This window comes from Ptychodera flava, chromosome 9 (genome assembly GCF_041260155.1).
Source record: "Ptychodera flava strain L36383 chromosome 9, AS_Pfla_20210202, whole genome shotgun sequence".
Taxonomy (NCBI): Eukaryota; Metazoa; Hemichordata; class Enteropneusta; family Ptychoderidae; genus Ptychodera; species Ptychodera flava.
The window spans coordinates 42,055,717-42,079,616 of NC_091936.1; the positions used below are offsets into that span (position 1 = coordinate 42,055,717).

General features: G+C 36.8%; 1 protein-coding gene across 1 annotated transcript in view; it reads left to right on the forward strand.

Moving 5' to 3' along the window:
* Positions 1–23,900, forward strand: part of LOC139141318 (polycystin-1-related protein-like) — a 28,593-nt gene that overhangs the window by 530 nt on the left and 4,163 nt on the right. Inside the window, exons 2-34 of the mRNA XM_070710946.1 lie at positions 43–318; positions 787–901; positions 1,698–1,845; positions 2,216–2,344; positions 3,054–3,284; positions 4,076–4,327; positions 4,509–4,619; positions 5,161–5,312; positions 6,035–6,135; positions 6,588–6,870; positions 8,914–9,066; positions 9,411–9,572; positions 10,031–10,236; positions 10,681–10,853; positions 11,161–11,283; positions 11,629–11,701; positions 12,349–12,482; positions 13,115–13,323; positions 14,076–14,273; positions 14,680–14,764; positions 15,258–15,407; positions 16,182–16,300; positions 16,530–17,042; positions 17,458–17,571; positions 17,923–18,043; positions 18,502–18,603; positions 19,187–19,327; positions 19,671–19,805; positions 20,317–20,538; positions 21,167–21,334; positions 21,832–21,996; positions 22,555–22,703; positions 23,126–23,328. Coding sequence (XP_070567047.1) covers positions 43–318; positions 787–901; positions 1,698–1,845; positions 2,216–2,344; positions 3,054–3,284; positions 4,076–4,327; positions 4,509–4,619; positions 5,161–5,312; positions 6,035–6,135; positions 6,588–6,870; positions 8,914–9,066; positions 9,411–9,572; positions 10,031–10,236; positions 10,681–10,853; positions 11,161–11,283; positions 11,629–11,701; positions 12,349–12,482; positions 13,115–13,323; positions 14,076–14,273; positions 14,680–14,764; positions 15,258–15,407; positions 16,182–16,300; positions 16,530–17,042; positions 17,458–17,571; positions 17,923–18,043; positions 18,502–18,603; positions 19,187–19,327; positions 19,671–19,805; positions 20,317–20,538; positions 21,167–21,334; positions 21,832–21,996; positions 22,555–22,703; positions 23,126–23,328 — 5,616 coding nt within the window. The remainder of the gene's footprint in view (positions 1–42; positions 319–786; positions 902–1,697; positions 1,846–2,215; positions 2,345–3,053; positions 3,285–4,075; positions 4,328–4,508; positions 4,620–5,160; positions 5,313–6,034; positions 6,136–6,587; positions 6,871–8,913; positions 9,067–9,410; positions 9,573–10,030; positions 10,237–10,680; positions 10,854–11,160; positions 11,284–11,628; positions 11,702–12,348; positions 12,483–13,114; positions 13,324–14,075; positions 14,274–14,679; positions 14,765–15,257; positions 15,408–16,181; positions 16,301–16,529; positions 17,043–17,457; positions 17,572–17,922; positions 18,044–18,501; positions 18,604–19,186; positions 19,328–19,670; positions 19,806–20,316; positions 20,539–21,166; positions 21,335–21,831; positions 21,997–22,554; positions 22,704–23,125; positions 23,329–23,900) is intronic.

The window sequence follows — 23,900 nt, forward strand, 5'->3', positions numbered from 1 at the left end:
AGTACAAAGTCCAACCATGGCAATATTGTCCTTTCTCTTCAGATGGTAAGGTTGAAAGACAAGGAGTTTCCAACATCTACTTCAAGGTCAACACTGGTCCAATGTGGGGCAAGTGTACCGTGTCCCCTGGTAGTGGTGTGGAAATGGACACAGTTTTCAGCATCAACTGTCCAGAGTGGACCGATGAGGACCTGCCACTCATGTATGAGATCAGCTACAGCATTGGACAAGAAACATCGCAAGAGTTGCTGTATTACGGTGTAAAGACTATCATCAGTTTCCAGCTGCCAGCCGGAGATGACAAGGATGACTACAATGGTGAGATATCAGAATTCTGGAAATATAAATATCTTGAATTTGGAGGTTCCATCCCTGCTATAGGTGCACATAAATGCATGTTACATAAACTTTGCATATTGTGATGGAGTTGGTTCTCTGCCGTTCTGCGAACTTCAGTAGTTTGATTACAGTGAATCCTAAAATAATATCAAGGATTAAAGTACATGTATAACTGTAAAGCGAGAGGTTCACATTATATCAACAAGGACTTTTACAGTTGATCTGTGCAGTATTTACTTCTTGACACAAAAGTTTTCCCAACAAACTTATGATTAAAGCCCATTTAATTTCAAAAGATTTCCTCAATTGTCAAAACAAACAACAAGAACACTACTTTTGAAGTAGAATAAAATTCTGTAAATGTGTTATTTACTTGTAGGAAATTAACATCTGATACTTATGAATGTGCTCGCTATAATATTTGCCAATGATCTGCTTTTTCAACAGCGTATCTGCACATAGCAATTGTTGACAATTTAGGAGGCAAGACTAAGGTGTGTTCCATTGCTGTCCAGGTCACTCCAAAACCACTGTCTGGTTCAACTTCAGCAGAGAATATCCTGTAAGTCACCTTGTCTTGTTTACATTAGTCTGAGTCAGCTCATATTGTAAAAGGTTCATGGTTAATCCACTTAATATAGGTGCTTTTGCTGAATTCAGATGCCAAATGTTATTGGTTCATCCTTCCTGGAGGGCTTGTTCATTTAGCTCTACATAAAGATGCCCTGACTTTTGGGATTATGACATAGGATTTTTGAGTTCATCTAAGAATCTAAGATTGATGGAGAAGAGCTGTGTCTGGTAGAGTTTGAATGAAATAGTGTTTATGAACAGTTTACAGTAAATGTATTTACAGTTTGCAATTTGGCAACTTTCTTCACCAGCTTGACATACAGCTTCCCATACAACATTTTCACACTTCAAAATTCAGGCAAATATTTGAAAACTTGCGCACACATCTTACATTTAGCAGATATGTTTCACAAACCTTATGTCTTCTTAACCCTTTGAGTGCTGTAATTTTTCCCACCAAAATTTTAGTGCAACATTTTACCAATTTTTGTGAATTTTTCCAAAATTGTTTTGATAATTTTGGACCGAATGGACATTACATTTCATGGGCTACAGTTTTTTATCAAAATTTTGGCAAAAATCTGAAAAAACTGACTGGGATATATTTTATAAAGGCGACAAAATTGACTTTGGCGCTCAAAGGGTTAAGGTGTTGAAATCACAAAGCTTTCAATTTATTGGTAACACTGGGGGGTACTGTGCTTCAAAAAAGTGATGACCAAACCACATGTAGAATGTTGACAGTATTGATAACTCACAGGACGCATACTTCACATCCTTTTCAGACATGGGTATGTTGTTGGTGAAGACAGTCAGCTATCTATCTACATGCAGAATGGGGATGATCAAAGTGTTCAGTTGTATGTCAGAATGGTGTCATCAATTATCAACAGACTGGATCCTTTAAACCCTGCAAATTTCTCCTATAGACAGGTATGTATCATAAAGACTTTTATAGACCTGCCAAGTTCATATTTCACCATCAGGCCAAGTTAGTTAGACCAATGAGCATAATAGGTGACAGATGTTGATTTTGAACAAAAATTTGAATATTCGAATACCCCTGAGTGGAGTTGAGACATCTTGTATGCATTGAGTTGTGGTTTTCCTGATCTCTTGATGCCTTGAGAAATTCTGACATTGTCAAATGCCTTGAGAAATTCTGACATTGTCAAACACCTTGAGAAATTCTGACATTGTCAAACGCCTTGAGAAATTCTGACATTGTCAAAACCAGTGTACAGAATATTCGATGTGTACAGAATATCTGATTGCATAAAAATGTTTCCCTTGTCTTTCACAGGATTTACAGATGAGAAGAGAAATAAGACTGGCGCTACTGAAAGCCATTGATTTCCTCACATTACGAGATGCTAATGATGTTGTACAGTATGCCACGATATTGGTAACAATCACCGCATCACCAAATGAGGTATGGATAATTATTCACACTTTTACAGTACATCTGTAACCATCGGATTTCGATGAAGTAATATTTCAGTGCTCTCATATTACCTCTCATTATAGCCATCCCCCTTTCCCTGTACATATTTCCACACACCCTATTGAAAATGATACAGATGAATCAAATCCTTGTTTTGAAATGGTTGAATTAAACGTCTGTAATTACTACCTTTTTGTGAAATCTTACGCCTTACGTGTGTTCCGTAAGATTGACTGTTTTAAGGTGCCTCAAAGGCTTTGCATGCTGTCAAATATACTTAAAGTACTTGACGAGTCTTCCATTATCTACACCCACAAACATTGAAAACAAAAAGGAGGAATCACAGTTTATATTCTCCACATTTAAAAAGTCAATTTCAATTTATAAGGAATATGCAATGATTAAAGGCCTGTGTCATCAGGCGTCAGATTGTCTTGCCAGGAAATTTACTTACTAGATTACAATTTTAATGGAAAACAAAAGGCTATGACACCTCCATAATCCTTTCACAGACTAGAACAAACTTGATTCCCAGGGATCAAGTCCCTGGCCTTTAAGACAGTTAAAAACATTTTAAATTGACTGCAACCTTCATTTCAAAACCGTGTAAGTTGGAAGACCACATCATAGGGTAGAGTTTTCTTGAACCAAATGGTAATAATCTAGACATCATTGTATCATTTCCTTTCCTTTGCAGCTGTCTGTAAAAGCAATGCAGCTTGCTGCAGAGTTGGTGGAGAAGATGACAATGGTGGTGCTGTCCTCCACTGATCTATCCAAGGAAACCAGTGAAAGTATACTGAACACCATTGCTGCAGTCACTTCAAATCTCTTGAAGGCCTCCAGTGGTAATTATGTCGCTGTACCCCCAATCAACAAGAAGTTGATTGTCGTCACCATCGTGAAATCCACTGAAGATCTACTCACAGTAAGTGAAGTCATTAATATCCTGTCCGGTACTGCAACCAGTATGGCAAAATAGTTAGATGCTATTGTACATATACCATCAAGAGCAATAGAATTTTACATTTGCTAAAAAGAGGCCATACAGAACATGCATTCCATAGCATTGACTGTGTCCAGGCACCCTAAGTGCATCGCATATTATGGTTACCTCTGTGTTCACTGTTGGATGGTTTCAAATGACTCCTTGAATAATCGCCAGAATATGTCTCATACTTTGTACTTGTTGCTGAGGCACGCCCAATAGCATTGCATAGGTGCACTAGAAATCGCAAGAATAGTTATGGTTACATTGCAGGAAAACAGTCACTACTCTACTAACATTAGATGTATGACAATGAGATTATTATAAAAATAACGCAAATGAAACACTTGACATTGGCACATCACATTGCCCTCTGCATCATGTTGAGCGATACGCAGACAGCTAAAGTTCTTATGCATCGTCTACTGTAGTTTTGTAACAATGCCATGTAACTCATCCTTGTTTGTGAGTTGACTTTAAATTATGCTAACGTGTAATGCTGCATAGACTATAAAGTACATGAGAATCAGTCATAGGAAGAAAAATCATAAAAATCATATCAATCACTGTAAGAAAATTGGCAGACTCACTGACATCAGACTCTGTGGTCACAGTGTGGTTGTTAGTTACTTTTGCTAAAACTACCACTAAAAAGCATTAAGTTTTCATTACTCAGTCAGAGGTATTTGCAAAAAATGAAATCTGAATTTATTGGTTCCTTATTTTTTCAGTCACATCAGAAATTGCTTGCCATTGGAGAAGCTGCCTTGGAAATTGAAACTGAAGAGATGAATATTTACAGTGGTCTGTACAGTCAGGTGTCGTCCGTCTCAGTATCTAAGGCAGACACTGAGTTTAAGTTTCCAAGCAACATGGATGAAGTACTGGCACAGATAGAGGGCGGTGTTTCCAGGCACTGCTATGGTGTTCAGCTTCTAGCTTATGCTGGCAACCCATACACATGGAGCCAAACATCTGATAAGGTAACCAGTAGGCAAATATACAATAATATTAGATAGTTTATTCAAGAACCAAATTTTTACCAAACATTGTAGTGTTTTTCCAAACAGGGCTAAATAGCGTATGTGCATTTGGTGACAAGCAAGTCTGTTCAAATTGTTGAAACAGAATCACTGTAACATTTTGTAACTTTGTTACATACAGATTGCTACAAGTGTCTCTTCACTGGAGTTACACAGTTGTTTGGGAAATAATTTGAAGATCCAGCATATGAGAGATGGTATCACAATGCACATACCAAGAAAACCACAAGAGGTAAGAGAAATCTCACGCTGGCTACTTCCTATTTATATTAATAAAAAAATTTTTAAATTGAATCTTTTTTAGCGTAATCCATCACATAATATATATGAATTGATTGAATGATTGTACAAATTGTAATTATTAAATTAAAATAAAGTTTTGAATTTGAATTAAATTATGGAAAGAAAGTTAACAAACCAAACCAAACCAAACCAAAGCAAAAGTACTGTTGAGATAGCGATCAGACATCTTTGAAAATGTCCTTTGGTAAAAGACATGTTTGTGATAGTTTCTTTGTGTAGTATTTTAAAGCATAAATTACCAGAGGGAAAAGAAACAATAGTGCTATTTTTCTGACATGTTTGCCAACTTTGACTTGCTGTCTGTTCCCATTTGGTCCTCTAAAGTATGTTCATTATCTATGAGACTGAGTATAAAATAGTTGCCACAAAGTGAGTGCTACACCTTTCTAGTGATAGGCATAATTTATTCAGCAATAACATCAGAGTCACCAACTCAGACTATTTTTTTAAACTTTTTTTCTGCCATCCAGCATGAAGTTCAGAGTAACTTGACCTTCAACAAGAAGTACATGAATTACCATGAGTTCAATGTCAGTACCACAAATATGGACCAGTCATTACATATCATCATAGAACTGGTACCTGTTGAAAAGAGGGGCTTTCCAATCAAAATCGTCATGAGGTAAGAATACCCATCTTCCTATGTGATGATGTCTGAGTCACAATATTGCCAGGTTTTTTACCTGCAGTATGTTTCCATTCATTCTATTATAATCTTGGATTCGTGGAACTTTTTTCTTCAGAAGTTGAATCTGTTACATACATCAATTGCAATGTGATATTAGTGGCATTCTTATTCAAGAATTTACAGAGTCAGCTTCACAGTTTGTGGAAAGTGAAATGGTGAAGTAGACAAACCCTCTGAGTCATTTACAGAGAAGGCTTTTGTTGTTTGTACAATATCTTCTTCACTAAATTTACAATCGAAAGAGACGTGGCTCGCAAGTAGCTTTGTACTGATTGATTGACTGCCTATTTACCATACAGAAAGTAGTTACTCTGTATGTTATCTTTACAGTAATCTTTTTTGCAAAAAGTGAATTTCTGTACTATAAAAGAAGTTCAGCGTTTTTATGCACACACTTCCACAATATAGTTTCAGAGATTTACATTTCTGTATTATTATTATTATTATTATTATTATTAATCTTTATTTATTACTCTCGATAACTCCGTACGTTTTTTACAATAAACCTCTTTTCATGGCGGTCGAGATTGCACATTTGCCAAGTGCCTGTACATGCAATAACCAAAAAATCACTTACAAAAATGTCCAAGATCTGTCTATTTTGCACATAATAAGGTCATAAAGTGTTTAAACATCTCTTGTCTTGCAATCTTCAGGTATGGGGAACCACCGACACCATATGAATATATGTTCCAGAGGGCGTTTGATGAGGATATGAATTACATGAAATTGTATCTACCAGCTGGATACTTTAACAGTAAGTATCCTTGCTCCAATGTCTATTACTCAACCAGTAGTTTTGATCATGGAAAATACAATTAAAAATGGTTTCAAGGTATTAAGATAAGTAAGTCCATGTAAGTGTTTATCATTTCCACTTTTTTTCAGATTATCAAATGTTAATAGAATATCATACTTTTCTGGGAAAAGTTAAAAATCATTTCAGCAAAATGAGATTTTATAGCTTGCTTTTAACATTTTGAAAGAGCATATCAACATATTTGCTATGAAATTCAAGTGTTGAGGGTACTTCTTCAAAGCAGTGAATTCAAACAGTGTTTACAAAACTCCAATCCGGCATTCTCTAAATGTTTTGAAGAAAATTGACCCAAAATGACTCACTTTCAACCTTGTCCAAAAGAAGAAAAATTAACCAGAACCACAAGAAGTAATCTGAAGATTTACAAAAACTCCTTTTGTTCCATTCAGACTCAGGTACATACTACCTAGGCATCATGGATGGTGAGTTTGGTCAGTACAAGTACAGACCTGACTCTGTGACCAGTCGGGATTACTCCTTCAAAGTGTGGTGGGGAGAATGCCTGTATTGGAGTCCCATGACAGACACATGGACCACTGATGGCTGCCAGACTGTGGAGTCATCAGGTTATGACAGCACTCACTGCAAATGCAACCATCTTACCAACTTTGGTGGAGGGTTCTTCAAGACACCCCATGAGCTCAGTTTTACTGATATCAAACAGTTTGAAAGGTGTGTATGTGTCATTTGTACATTGTCGTAATGTTACTCATTTGTGTTTAATATTATTCATAAATAAGTGTTATTTGAAAGTTCTAATTTTTTCGGTTTTGAAAATCTGTAATAATAGTGCAAGGGACATGGACAGTGTTGCTGAAAATAATTTCCAAAATATTAGGATACTGATACTGTAAACCAAGCGTCTTTGATTATCATGTATTCAAAGGAATAACTTGATTCTGTTCATTGGTATTGTTATTATTGACTTTTCACACTGTAGAACTTCATATTGAAATACATATTAAGCCCTTCCTTTTCATATTCAACATCAGGGCTTGACAATTCCTATCGCCCGACGCCCGGGACAAGTGAAATTTACGTTCGGGCAAGTCAAAAATAAAATCTGGTCGCCCGCCGGACAAGTTGTTTATACAACTTCTGGCGCAATCAACGCGAACCCAAGTTGCGGTTTGTGCATGTGTCGCCCGATTTGCGTTGTCGTTCACACAAAATAAATGTCAATCACTGACTTTTTTAGATACAATTGTGACGTTCTTCTGCGATTCACTTGCCGACTCACACGATTTTGCAATTTTTCGATGATCGACATGAAATTGTTTCATCGTCCAATTAAAAAAGTCGCTTAAAATTTGGCGTAAACAGCATTTCTCTGTTGTATGCTGACTGCTCCGCCCCAACAAATTAGGTAAAAATTGCAAAACCCAATCATATTGCTTATCGGCGATCGACCGTGCAGTACTTCAAAATCATTTATGCAGCCTCGCGAAGTAGACGAACATTGTTGGCAGATAGTTTGTGGAGTGATCGCTGTAAATATGAGTATTTTACGGTAATATTTCCACTAACGCAAACAAGGCATTGTGCATTTTCGCGAGCCAGAGCGTAATTTCCGCTCCGCAGTTGCGCAGGACCTCCGCAAAAACCAAGCAAAGCTGTTGCCGTAAAGAGGCGCGTAGTTTACGACGATGGGCATTGTGTAACTCTGAGAAACGACGTTGCAATGATTTACGACAGCGCCACGAGGGCCAGCGTGAGTGGGATCGTCTGAGAATCGACGACTCGATGTGATGATTAGAACGATGTTTCTGACAAAAGATCTAAACATAAGCGTTATGATGAGGAAAAACGCCGTAGATGTTATCTCCCGAAATGGAAAGCACAGTGGCCTTGGTTGAAATATGACGGTTCCAAAATGTTCTGTACGTCGTGTCTCAAATACCCCACCATTGCCAAACCATGGAGGTAGGAAGAGACTACCTCCATGGCCAAACCAAGCGAAATGCTTTTCTTGACGGATGCGACATGTTTTGCGTTGAATCGATAAGGTCTCACGAGTTTAGTCAACCGCATTTGGACTGTTTGGCGCATCGCAGATGAGATCGTGACGGGGACAATGATTGTGGAAATTTTGTGGGTCCCGCTGAGCCCGATACGGTTTCACTTGCCAACACCCCGATCGCATGCACTCGCAATGCGTGAACCGAATGACGACGACCAGCGACAGAAACTGACCAATCTTTTTACGACAGCATTTATGCTTGCCAAACACAGGAAGCTGATGTATGATATGTACCTTCAAATTTAATGTAAGCCCTGCGTACAGATCTGTGTGTTCCCGGCGTTATACCGCCTCTTGTGGTGGAGGCCGTATAACGCCGGGAACACACAGACCGTACGCAGGCCTACTTCAATGTAAACTTTTGAGAAAAATCGGCGTCAACATCGGCGAAAATTACCAAAATAAGAAAGCCCTGAAAGCTGCTACGGAATTCGTCGCAAGTATTTTGGTCTTGATTATTACAAATGGAGGACAAGTAAAATTTTTGAGAGGACAAGTGAAATTAAAAATCCACTTGTCCGACGGACAAGTGAACTGGAAAAAAAATTGTCAAGCCCTGAACATAGTAAATAGTATCAGGTGATGTTAATCCCAAGTATTATAGTGAGACTCGCTCAGCTGCAGAGAAAACGTGTATTTGATTATGAAATTGGTTATTTGAAGTGACCATATTTCTAACTTTCCTTGAATTACAGGGCTACGTGGAATGCAGTCACTTCCTCCTTTGTTGGTGTCTTGTTTGCTATTTACTTCATCTTGCTTGTCTACTGTCACCGCGCTGATGTTCATGATGAAAAGAAACGTGGCACTATGTACCTTCATGATAACCAACCATCAGATCAACAGTGGTAAGTTAAATTAGATCCTTTTATCATGATGTCAAACCTGCTGGCTTGGACTTTGGTGGACTGCATGTCATCTACAATAGAAAAGGTGCACAACGAAAGTGTATTGATAAAGTTAACAGGCATACATAAGTCAAGCAAACTGCAAATACAAATTCAAACAAAAATTCATGAAAAACAAGTGTAAATCTACATTCTCTCTGAAATGTATGTACGGAGACTTGTTACAGGAAGACAAAAAAGTACAAATTTCAAATTTCAGAAGTCACCATCTGAAGTAAGATGGGCACCTGCTAATATACTGTACATTGTGATAACCATATGATTCCTGGCTGTTTCTTTTACAGTTATGAAATATTAGTTGAGACAGGATTTCGCAGTGGAGCTGGCACAACAGCTAAAGTCAGTCTAGTTCTGCACGGTGACGTTGGGCACTCAGAGACCAGAGAACTCACCTATGAAAATAAACCTCTCTTTGAAAGGAACTCAAGGGACAGATTCATTATCAGGTGTGCATTCTCTCATTGATTATGATAAAACAATACATTTAGCCTTATTCATTTTCTGTCTTTTGTGCTATTGTTCTTCCTTTGTGTATTCATTCATATTTTCATGCGTGATGCTGAACTGTCAATTTCTTTAGATACTTCTATGTTTATCCTAAAATAAAGTTAAATAACAGCGTTTGTTTTTATAGGAAATGTACAATTATAAGCTTTCTTATCACTATGCAAGAGAGAGTGAGAAAGTTTTATGACAAAAATATATAAAAATATATATGCTGTGTTTATGCATTAAAAAGACCAGAAGCTGAACATACCATACCTATTATGAAAACTTGATTTCAAACGTGATAATTTTGATTGAATCCGCTTGAAATCAATATACATATGTTGTTTGTAAGGTAAAAGTTGTAGGATGGTAGGAAAATACAAGAGTAAATATGTGAGTAATGCTGTGATTGCAGTGTTCCGGAAACTCTTGGCAACATCTACAAGATTCATGTTTGGCACAACAATAGTGGTGTCTCTCCAAGCTGGTTTCTGAGCAGAATGGCCGTACGTGATCTCATCACTGGACAGAAGTGGTACTTCATTTGTGAGAAGTGGTTTGCCGTGGAGGAAGACGACGGCAAAGTAGAACGCGACCTGTATGCACAAGAGCATGGCCTTGGTTTTCAGAAGGTAGTGGATGTTTTTTTTAAATTCTTGGCTCATATAACACTGCATTTCAATTCCAGGTTCAGATACCACATTGATGGTACATGTTTCCAGGTTGTGTGTATGTTGGTGCATTTTGTCTAAAAACAATTTTATAACTTCTTCATTAATCAGAAATGTATGAAATCACTTCATTGTCTGTCTTGCTATATTCCCCATGGAAGAGTTGAAATTTTATCCCGTTATGTATTGTGTGCAGTGTAGAGAATATGATAGAGAAGTCCTGAAGATTTCAGAAAAATCACAAGTATCTGTAGACTGTAAAGTTTAGTCATTCTTCGTGACCTAATTACCTATGGGTAACATTTAAAATGTGTGTTAGCCATCGTTAGGTTATTTCATAAACACATCATAGATTTCTTTACTCTGACAACTTTTATTTCTAATTTTTGTACAGGTGTTACTTGCCAAAGGAGCGCAGTACTTTGCAGACTATCACTTTGGAGTTCAATATTCACCAGACCAGCACACAGTAGATTCAGCAAGGTTCAGAGACTGACATCATGTCTGGCTATCTTACTCACCTTCATGTGTCTCAATGCTGTATGGTACAGGTTCAATGACAGACCCGTAAGTATAATTGTAGCGGTTGTACTTAGATTCCGCCAGAATCTTCAGCTTGAATCAGGCAGAGGACTTAATTTGAAATACAAAAATTGCAATCATTGGAGAAATAATTGCATAGTTATGTCTACCCTGTAATACCTCACAAGTTGAATTTTGAAAATGTTCTGAACTTTAACTCCTCCACAATAGAAATGAACTTGATATTACCCTGAAAATTTCATCAGTTGTAATTTCTTAATTATGATGATTATCAACTCTGATGAAAAAGAATAAAGATTTTAATTGTTTTCTTTTTTACCGTAACATTCAGGAATGGTCAACCCATCTTGGCCTCATTGATGTATCCATAGAGTCTGTCTGTGTAGGCATTCTCACAGCCTTGATGGCACTTCCCATCAATGGACCCATTGTCATGCTCTTCAGGAGAAGTAGGGTATGTGACTTCCTTTTTTGCATGTGTTTGTGGTTTGTTTTACTCACAAGAAGACCATTGATTTCAAGTATTGGAATAGAGTACAACTGATTCCATTGTTCAGCACAAATTTTGTTTCAAGGGCACTGAGTTAGATAAATGACATATTGGTTTGGAAGAGCAGTATTTTCTCTCCATACATAATAAAATTCATTCTCAGAGACGTGTTCATTGTATTTTCTGTTTATAGAATGTGGAACTCCCAAATCAGTCTTCAATCATTTTACATTTGCAATGTGTGATCAGTGATGGTGCTCAGCCAGAGCTCTAATGTATATTTATTTCATTTCTGCATCTTATAATTAGCCCAGAAAAGTTGATAGCCAATCAGAGAAGCTGTATTCAACCAAGAAAAGAACCAGTCAGATATCGTCCAATGGTAAGTTTTGTTTGATGGACCTTGTGTGCTGTCTGTCTGTCTGAACAACTGTCTTTCCATGAGTATGAGATAAGGTATCTCGAGTCCACTAGAAAAAGCATAGAAGATCAATGAAAATATATCCTTTTGATAAGACAAAGATCCTGTCAATGGAAGGACGGAATTCAATGTTACACTTTCCACTGCCTAAGTAACAGACAAGGTAGTGCATTCAGTCATTGACTATGATAGTAATTGTCACCATTTCCTCCTGATTAAACAGAACTTACACAATATGGAAATTAATTGGAGGGTGGGGGGAATCAACATCCACTTCCAAACTGTGTACAAAAAAGAACCATCTTCAAGTTCAACTTAAAGGGGTTCAGTCACCCGTTTTCTGATAGCCAATCACAGATTTTACGCGGGTGGCCGCTTTTTAAAAGGGGCTCCCCCACATGACCAGCCATGGCATACTGAGCAGCGTTGTCTGCATGAACTTTGATGTATCAAATATGGAGGACCGACAGCTACAGGTGGTACGGGGTAGTACGCTAAGCCCTGCCCCTTTATCATATATGGAATATGCAAATTTACAGTGACCATGTACCTTTAATGTTGTTGAATTTCTGATAATAGTTTATTTCCCTTCCCTTATGTTTCAACAGAAACTGTGGAAACGCTGCTGACAGGCAGTCAGGCTGAGTCTTATTATCCATCTCTGGTTGAACAAACAGCTTGGACGTGGCAAAGCCTGCAATCCTGGGCTCAGGATAAATGGAGATACAGACACAGATTCCAGGTATCAAACGTTTGTGTTGAATTGCCATATATAAATGAGCATCTTACTTTTAGATTGATAAAAATGTTTTGAATTTCACGATGTATGCATTGTAGTTTGAACATTTTTTAATACAAATACAGATATTGCTGGCATTATCATCTGACACAAAAAAGAGACATTTTGTTACATATGACCTTGCAGACAATGTTGTGGTCCCACTTGATGTTATGCAGACAATTTTGAATAGCAAAATCATGCTTTTATGAAAAAGAAACAAGTTCAACATAATCCTTTCAATTCTTCTTGCACAACAAGAAATTGGTCAGGTATTTAGTTTTCATATGCATTTCAGCGGCTGTCAGTGTATTTGTTTTTGAAAGGTAAAAAAAGATAAAATACAAAAAAGTTACAATATACTTTAATCGAAATATCTTCGGTGGCAGAAAACATATCAGATCTATTGTATAGATATTAGAATTTCAATGTTTCATACCTCCTGAACAGTGTATAATCATGCATAGCAAATTGTGTCAAAAAAGTATTCCCTCAATGGATTTCCATAGGCGATTTTGTTTTAATGTCAGAACATATTGGATCAAAGAAAGGACCAAAATATGGCATGATTACTACCTATTTCTCTCTTGTTTAAGGATCTGCTAAGTGGTAGCAAGGAAAGTTTACGATCAGACCCTGGTGTTGTTCTGGATAGAGATTCATCAGACCAGTCATCGGAACGCAGAGAACCAGTAGAGGTTGTACAACACCAACAGCCTCGACCTCAACAACAGCTGCCTCCCCAGTATGACTCAGCCAGCTGTTCCAGTGGCTTTGGTGATCTCAGCAGTGAGGACAGAAATAGGTATGCAGCCAAATATGGCTTGTTTGCCTCTGGAGTGAAAGTACTATATGTTGAGAACACCATCAGCATGATTTGTGTGTTTCTATGTATATCTGTGTATATGTTTTATAAAACATATATGTATGTGCAGGAAATTTCTGTCACATTCATGGACACTTCAGGGTGTACATTCATACACATAGCTGACAAAGAAATTTTTGCGCACCTGAAGAACATTGGGTCTCACTTTTTTTATGAAAACAATGTGATGTTCTTAGGAGGCCCTTCCATGGCTTTGTTAAAACCTTTTGAGTGCCAAAGTCAGTGTTTGTCACCTTCATAAAATATACCCCAGTCAATTTTTTCAGATTTTTGTGGAAATTTTGATTAAAAACTGTAGCCAATGAAATGTGATTTCAATTTCTTACAAAGTTATCAAAAAAATTACAGAAAAATCCAAAAAAACTTGTAAAAAAAAAAAACACTAAAATTTTGGTAGGAAAAATTACGGCACTCAAAGGGTTAACTTACTTGACCCCCTAGGATTATGATGATTTGTAAAATTGTTCAGTATCGACCCAGCAATCCCCAGTCTTGTCTCTTGTATTCTATAGCTTACTGTCAACCTGAGTGTAGTCCACAGCTCTCATACAAACTGGCCTTACACTTTAAAACTATCACCATCAAAACCATTACCACAACTTATAATTTATATCACTGATTTAGATTTTATAATTATCATGATTAAAATAAATTGTTGTTTTCCCCACCAGATTGCTGTCTGACAATGAAATGGCACAAACAGAAACAAACAGCATGACATCCACTATTTACAGGGAGAAAGCTCAACTGCCAATTCACAAGAAATTCCAGAAGTACTACATCCCATACTGGTGTAGATACATTGCATGGTTCCTCATCATCCAGGTTACCATCTGGTCAGCTTTCTTCACAGTATTTTTTGGTCTTAGGTAAGTTTGTCACAACATATAGAGTATTGTGAAAAACTCCTGACATAGATCATAAACTTCATATCAATTCTCTGTCCTCCCTAAATTTAATCTTGTTTTGATAGATGCATCGGTGTCCAACAAATCTTTATTATGTACAAATGTCTTTAGGATCATGAGGAGATTTTGAACTGTGAAAGAATTTAACCTGTCCTTTGTTAGAATCACTAGTTAATTCCTAGTTGATATCAACTAAAGAATGATGTAGTTGAATGTTATTTTCTTTATTACAAGTCATCCGAAACCAATGTCAAACTAACAAGACGGTAAAAACTAAAGAAAACACCAGAAAGTACACCTAATGATATAAATACAATTGTTACAATGGTATTTGGAAGGTAATCAAGAATGTTCTTTATTTTACCAGCTTTGAGAAGTCAAAGTCAGTTATGTGGATACAGTCATTATACTTCTCAATTCTACAGTGTGTGTTTGTCACACAGCCTATTGTGGTAAGTGATTTCACAGATATCACCATGTAATGCTGTTATGACCAGATATTTCCAATAAATCTACCGGTATCACTGTTGAAGCAAATGGTATTACTGCCGCTACCATCACCCTTCATCTTTCAATCTGAAATAGTGATTTGTATTTGTTATGTTGTATTTGTTTGTTTATTTGTTAATTTATTTGTGATATTTTGTCATGAGCATGCACTTACGTATGTATTGATACATAAACAAATCACCATGAACAGATGAAACAAAATTCATAACAGCAGTGTCACAAAAAAATCAGAAGCTAACAATGCAGATACTTGACAATTTCAGCAAATTTGATACAAAAATATAAAAACCTTATCTGAACGTACCACAATAATGGTTTACTGTAACAAAGTATATTTTTAGTCTTTAATTATCCAAACTCAGAGAACTTCATGATATGATGCATTTTCTATGGTTCTGTTTCCTCATACACCTCACACGTCTCCTCCTCTGACAGATACTGGTCATGTCATTGCTGAGGGCATGTCAGTACTATGATGACATCCGTGTACTTGACCACACCGACGACAACACTGAGTTACAAGATCCTGGAGAACTTCCCAAATCTAGACTTGATTGCTATGGTGATGCTGATGATCTAGCTAAGGTCAGGGGTCATGCTGTTAAATTGCTGAGTGTTCTATGCTGTTTATTATCAAAGACATAAAGTGATTTGAAATGTCAAGTTACATGGAAAATTCCCAGGGATACAAAGTATAATAATGTTTTTACCCTATTGTATTGATAAGCACATTGAAAATGAGTAGATAGCTCAAGAAAATTTTGAACAGTTTTACTTTGTGTTTCATGTTTAGAAATGAAAGACATCTCAGAACTTCCTGCACTGGAGGGGCAAATTATGTGAAATTTACTGGTATCAAAAATTCAAAATGGTGGCCATTCCCTATGGTAACTCTTTGGGAAAAATGGAAAAATGAAAATATCAGTTTTCAAGAACAAAATGAAATGATCAGTTTTCAAGAAAACAAGATAGCGAAGACTTTCTTTCAAACAGTTTTCACATTACGTCCCCACAGCAAATGAATTTTGCAACTTTTAGAGTCAAAAAGTCAAAAGATAATATGAATTTGATAAAATAAAATTTTCAATTTTCAAAAAGCAAGATAGTGCAAACTTCTTTCAAAACTTTTCAAATAAGTCTTCCCAATATGTAGACCAGAAATGGATTTTAAGACTTTGCGAGTCAAAAACTCTGATCGACTGAAATCATTGAATTTCAGAAAAAAATAATCCAGATAGGTTCACAGCAAGATAAATGAAACCTGGTTGATCCAAAATGACAAGTCACTCCCTGGAGAGCTTTAATGAGTATACAACTGTTAAGTTGCTTTAACATAATTGTATTTGATTCCTTTTGTAGGGCATTGCAGCCAGACAGAGATCCAGATATCTACGCTTTGCCAGACCACCTCAGGAAAAAGAACTCAGGAAAGCCAAAGAGAGAATGCTCAAAGAAAAGAGACTATATTCAATACTCAAGTAAGTTCACAGAAAAAATGTCATTTTGACAGATGTCATGCTTTTTTTAAAGGCAGGCATGTAAAATAATTTTTCAGCAATCTATACATGCATATCGGTGATGTTTTAATTCTGCATCAACAAAAAGTCAATCTCCAAATGGAACAATGAATGTGCTTCGGATGTGTAATGCTGTGTTACTAAATTTCAAGCCAACACATATAATCACGTTTTTTGTCACTGATTACAGGGGTTGGGTTTACTACTGTGTGCTATTCATATGTGTTATGTGGATATGCTATGGTAAGTTCCACAACCAGCACGTCATGCTCAATGAGTCTGTGAAGAACACCTTTATCAGGACGCCACACCCATTCACTGGCATCAAATCCATCTCTGATTTCTGGACCTGGTGTGAGAACGACCTGCTGGATGGCCTCTACTGGGATACCTGGTACAATGACAGGGTAGTGGATGAGGATCGGGGTGCCATCATGGATGGCAGCCTTATATTACTTGGCAACCAGGCTTCATTACGGCAACTGCGAATGCCATCAGGCTCGTGCAAAGTTCCAAACCAGATGTCAGGATTGGTCGATGATTGTCGATCTGACTATCAATCGCCTGAGAATTACAGAAGTGCATATGGACCCAACGAGACATGGCTTTACCAGGAGAGCAGTGATATTGTTCGCTATTGTAAATGGGGACGATTTGGGTACTATGGTGGAGAAGGATATGTTGTCATTCTGAATGGATCCAGGTTAGTCTGGTAAACTGTATCATCTCAGTGTGAACATGATGATTTGATAATTGGAAGTTCAGCTGTGATACACGACAACATAGATATTGAATGACAGTTTCAAAATTTTATACATGAAAATCATGGGTAAATTTCATGCTTTCTCTTTCATCTATGATACATTGCAAAATGGCTTCCTGATGAATGAAACATGCAGTGTTGGTTAGTAAGGTTTACAAAAATTATAAAACACAAAAGTGATGCATAGATTGCATCCAGATATTTTTTAAGTTTTGAATTCTTGTGGAATTTTTGAACAGAACGTTTTGAGTATAAAATAAAAATACTGGTGTGTGTTGTCTTTAGGCAATATTCTACATTGTATGTTACTCAGTCAGGTCCTTATTTCAGTCTGTGGTATTTTTCTTTACAACAGGCTGGCAGCATCTGAACAACTGCAGTTGCTGAAGGAAGAGAACTGGATAGACGTAAACACTAGAGTTGTAATTGTAGAGTTCACACTGTACAACCCTCCAACCAATTTATTCACGTGAGTAGTGTACACATTTGGACATTTGGACATGTACAAAATTGCACTCAGTCAACCACATTTTAACACACATAGATTTGCCAAGCATGTATTTTCATGCTAATGCAGATAGTAGTGATACAGACTTTGGAAGGGTAACAAGAAGGAGTGATGATAAGATGTGATGGGAATTATGTGCAGCATTTTTGTCAATCAAAGATGGGCAGAAATATGGATATAAATGAGGAATAAAATATTTTGGAAATCAACCTCTTTCTGCCGGAGTCTTCAAGTGTGCCGTAATCAGTGGGAGGCATACTGTTGTGTATGGATTATTGCAAAATAGACATCTGATTACGTCTGTTATTTCAGGTCGATAACATTGTTGCTTGAAATGCCTGGTACAGGCGGTGTTTACCCATTCCCCATCATAGCGTCAGTCATGCTGTACAGATACGAAACCTTCTATGATTACTTTATCATGGTCTGGGAGGTAGGTCTTTTATTGGCTTATTCTTACATGTGTTTTTTCTGCCAACAAACAACGCTTCTGATGCTAATGGAGCAGTAAACGACAGTTACAGGACAAAATTCTTAACTATGCAGACATCCAATCTTCACAAACTTTATGTTATTTTCAGCCCCTTACCACAGTGATTTCTGTCTTTAAAGTTGTCACAAGGATATGCATATAACTGTGAGGTGTAAAAATAGCAAATGAGGATCTACTGATAGTGTATGTCACAAATGTGATAACCGTTTATTGTTTGAAATATTGAAAGAGTACATATTCAAACCATTGCGTATCAAGATTGCTCTGTGTTGTCACTCTGTCTTATTTGCAAACAACTTTTCTCTCATTCCACTGTACATTGTTGTTGCTTAGAATGGTGTTTTCTGTGATGATCATTTGTTTTCAAATTCAAATTGCTTACTTTTATTGCTTTACAGCTAATGTTCCTTGCCATAGTGGTGTACTCCATTAAATGTGAGATCTATAAAGCCATCAAGGAGAAAAGGGAATACTTCCTTCAAATATGGACATACGTTGAGGTATGACATTTTGAAGTCTGATATTACATCAGTGTCACCTTAAAGGAATTGAGGCAGGCAGAGGTTTCATATAAGAGAAAAAATAGACAACAGTGTAAATTTGACAGCTATTTACTACATTTTTGAAGATCTTCCTCACAGTGAGACACTGGGTTGTGAACAAAATGTTATTTTAGGAGAACAGTATATTATGTTTTGATAAAGGGGAAGTGTTAAAACATTTGTAGTTTTCTCACACCAGCTGGCAGAAATAAGTGACATTGTTCCATTGCTTGTCAGTGATATAATGTGGCTAGTCACTCAAATTTATAAAAGATAAATGCTGTTTTCAGCGGAAAATCTCTTGTAGTGTAGAGACTGTTTGCAGAATATCTCATTCACCAACATGAGGTCCTAAAAAATAAAGAATGCAGCACAATGATATGTCTTGAAATATATTTGTGACTGCCAAACAATTTAACAATCATGAGAATTGTTCAATTTATTTATGGTAGATTTTTTAATGAAAAAAAAGAATCTTTTAAAATGATTCATATTTTCAATGGAGTATTTATAATGTTGTTCTCTGTTTCCACACCTTCAGATATTGTTCAGCCTTTTTTCACTGTTATTCTTTGCCTGCTATGTCTACCGGTGTGTCTATGTCAATCAGATCAGTGAAAGGCTACAAGCCACATATCATGAACAGTTTGTCGACATGTCATTCTTGGCATTCTGGGATCAGGTAGGTGCCTCTTAAAGACAAAACAAATGTAAAGAAATATTGTGAGGTGTTATTCTTTATCGGAAAAATGTATATTGTCCTTTTCAGGTCCATATGTTTTCAAATGTGCTTGCAGTACATACTTCAGGAGCCTTGAACAGTAATATTGAATTGATGATAATGCTGAAGCTGTGATCTCTCTTACACCTTTTTATTTTTGAAAGACGTTATAAAAATGAGAAATGTAATCCACTTAAAATACAGGTTGTTTTTTCATGACAATACAGTCAAGTTGTACCTCTCTGTTGACATATTGTAGAAAAACGAACTGATATCTTAATGTCTCTCCATGTCGTGTTTCCAGGTCTTACGGGATGTTGGTGGTGCAATCGTATTCTTAGTGACACTGAAAGTATTCCATGCACTACGTTTTCTCCGAGTGGTGGCAAAGTTTGGCAACATCATCAGTTGCGCCACTAAACAGTTACTCATTTTCACTGTAAGTACCCTGCTTGTGTGAAGTTGCCCGATTTTTTTGGCGAAAAGGTGCTTGTTGGTTTACTTGGTTTAAAGGGAAAGTGAAATATTTCTCCTGCACAACTTCAGAGCTACACAAGGTTATTCTAAACAGTTAGCAAATTGTTATAAATTGTCAGGATTTCAGAAAACACCAGGTGTCAAAAAAATGGCGTATGCAGGCTTCTGGTCATAAAACCAGGAAGTGACGTCAAATGTTTTGAAAAGGGTGAGCATACCCAGTAATGCACGAAGAAGGGTGGCTCTGTTGGTACAGATTCTTATAGCTACACACTGACATGGCCATCTATGGTAAATGGGTGTGCTTGTATTTGGCCCACATTGAAATTTGTTAATGAAATGAACTTTATAAAATGAAACAATGTCAGGTGTTTGAGAAAGAATAAGCACATCCTGTGATCCACAAGACAAATGTCATTGATTCTAAACTGACAATGATTAATCAACATGACGTGACTGTCCCTTTCTTACAGCTTTGGTACACAGTCATCATGACTATCTACAGCGTGATGGGTATGCTTGCATTTGGCTCACAGTCTCTTGCATTCAGTGATATTGGCTTTGCTGTTCAGACTATGACAGCAACCATCAGAGGTGCTTATGATTACAGTGAACTGAAAGAGATCTATCCAATTGGCGTACCAGTCTTCTACATTTCTTACTTCATCATAATACTTATACTGTTCCTTGGCATGGTAAGTACTGAGCTTTACGTAACTACAGTGAAACCTGTCTATTATAAGGACATATCACCTTCAGGAATGGAAAAAGTGTCCTTAATATAGAGGTGTCCCTAATAGACAGGTAAATTTCCATTCAAAGTGTAACTTTTGGTTTGATAAATCTGTCCTTAATAAAGAGGTGTCCTGATTAGAGAGGTGTTCATAAGGACAGGTTTCACACGGAACTGCTTTTACGCACATTTCATGCAAGAGGGTTCAAACACAGGATATAGACCCCTTGAATTGCACCACAGCATGGCGAAGCAAGCAAAGAGCATGAAATACTTTTCAGCAAACTTGACCATTTTTACTGTACACCTGTGTATCCAAACACAAAAAATGCAAAATTCTTACTTTTAACTATATTTTATTATATTTGTTATGCCTGGCATATTCAGACTTGCTGTTGTCTTGCTATTGATTGATAGCAAGCTTCGTGTGTTGTGAAAATATTTCCAAATCAGCATTTTAGGTAAACAGGAATACTAGCAAGTAATTTACAATCTGTGAACATTAAAAACACTTTAATGAACCGATCATGGGAGATCAATCATATTTTATGTTTCAGAGTTTACTTATGGCTGCCTCTTCTACTTTTCAGGCAAAGTCACTCTTGACTCGAAACTACAAAGAATCCAGAAAACATGACAACACTTTAGTCAGCTTCCGTGAAGTCCTTTGCTTCACCTGGCAGAAATTTCTGTGGTGTACCGGGTTACAGAGGTCACATGATAGTGATGATTCCGACAGAGATGGCATGGTACCATCAGTGAGTACTCAGGCAGTATTGATACCAGATTAGGCATTTGTTTAGATAGGTGATTTGTATCAACAGATGTGTAATACCTGAACTGTGCATGGTTGTCATTGATATTCGTATATTAGGTTAGATACTGAGTATTCCACTGAATAGCAAATTACACATTGGAAATACATGAAAAATTGTATGGACTCATCTATATCACTTGTTCTGTTTTCTCATGCTTTCAGATGAGACAGCAATTAGATTAATCGTGCTTTTCAATGTCTTGACAATTTTTAGCCCTTTGATCATGTGTATTAGACATTTAAATTGCTGTGTTAATTACTGCCAATGCAAGCAGTTAATTTATAGTAGAGCCAGAGAGCAAAATTGGCAGTTTAGTTTATCATAGCCAGCACAACTTATATTAGTAACTTGATTAGTTGGCTAGTTAAAATCATGATCATGTTCTGGGCCTGAAAAGACTAATCTAGTGAAAATGGACATTGTTTTTTTCACTCCAGGAGTTTACCTTGGCAGAATTTGAGTATCAGGTGGATGAGTTAGAATTCAGAATCAATGCCATATCCCATCAACATGGCTTGCCTGAGAAACCATTCAATTACTTTGATGATAGTGATGGTACCTTTGGCATTGGTGATGATGGCATATCCAGCACTGGATCAGAGGTAGGTCATCTTGGGTTTTTACAGATGTAGCAAAATTGTGACTTAATCTTTGCTGTAGTGATGAAAATGGCAGTGATAATAATGTTATTGCTGATGGCGGTTGTGGTACTGTTTGTGGCTTTGATGATGATGATGATGATGATAATGATGATGATGATATTGAAAGCAATGATAATGTTGACTAGGAGTGAAGCATTGCCATTGATGTGTATGGCACAGCTTTTTTAAGGTGACAACAATGATAAGTATCCCGTTAAAGTGTCCAGTCCAGTAACAACAGGAATGTCAACTTTTAAAGACCTTCAAGATGAAATTTTAGACCAGTGCCCAGTCTTTTTCACTGTTATGATTGGGGATGTCATATTTGAAACGAGAATTCACTGAGAAACACCAAAGTAATGTTGGCAGTTAACCTTCTGAATGACTGTGATTGCTTCTTGCCCCAAAAGTTAGACTATTTATTAAAATGGGCATGAAAAGTGATGTGAGCAACAAACCTGTTCCACTAATCCTCATTTCATCGTTATCATAACTGTCGACATTCTCTGCTTTGTCAAGGTGAGACTGTTCAATGAACACAAGTGTGATGAAAGAATACAGAGAATAGAAGATGATCTGTATGGACAGAATCCAGAACTGAGGGAGCTGGTGGATTACTATCGATTTGACAATGCTTTTATTTCCAGTGACAGAGAAAAACAACTCAGGTAGGGTATCCATGAAATGACTACCCTCACGTACTAGTATGTTGTGTGTTTAAACCTGAGTAGACACAGTCTGCATCCTGCTAGAATCAGAGTTCCTTATCATCAATGCAGTGGGTATTAGCAACTCAGAGTGCTAAAGGAAAAAATAAATAAATATGTATTTTCAACTATAGATAAAACAATGTCAAATGTGGTTAGAGAGCTAGCAGATAAAGCTATGATTTGAAACCCACACTCTTTGTATAAATAATTATGTTCTAGTTTTGGATTTACTGTAATCACCATCCATCCAAACTTATGCAGTAATATCAGCAGAAAGTTGTCAGAATCGTCCAAAACTAAAAGGAGATCAACATCAGATTTCACTGATTAATTTTATGAATTGATGAATTAATGTTGTGGTAATCTTTCCTGTTTTATAGGTCAGAACTTGAAATGGAGATTTTCCGCCAACTACAGCTGCAGAGGCAGGATTGCAATCACAAAATTGAACAGCATGACAGTGGTAGAGACTCTGTGTCAGACCAGCAGGAGTTGGTAGCTGAAGAAGTACCGCCATCCCCTCTGCCATCACTCAGAAATAATGATGGTAAAATTGAATTTCCTAAACCATTGGATGATATAGGTATGTTTAAGTTTTCATACACTGAGCTTGTTTCAAAAGATTGATAAACAGACACAGATGAATGTAGATGTGTTTTTTGAAGGACATTTCTCACCACAAAAATTGAATCTTGACTCAATGGAAACCTTTTCCTGAGACCAAAGTAATGACCAAGCTAGATTGGAAAACTTGCATTTTATGTTTCTTCACGCACAGGAAATTACCAAGCCACATTCCTTATTTTGACCTGTGTGGAGATTGTATATCATCAGAAAGTTGTGGCAAAACAGTATTGGCACTTTGAAAATGTTAACTACAAGAATGAAATAATTTGTCCCACAACCCTTCACTCCACTGCATCACAAGTCCAGAGATCTCACCATTGAAAGTATGGGGATGGCATAAACACTATAATGGTAGTGACTGGTTATAATATAAGGAGTGTAATAAACTGATTGTTATGAAAATCAATCAAGAAAAAACCAGAAATATAAAAACAAACACAGTAGTGTGGGCAAAGTTGTACAAAACCAAACGAAAATTTGAAAGATTTCCAATGTCAAAATTGAGGTTTATGAAACAATTATCAGAAA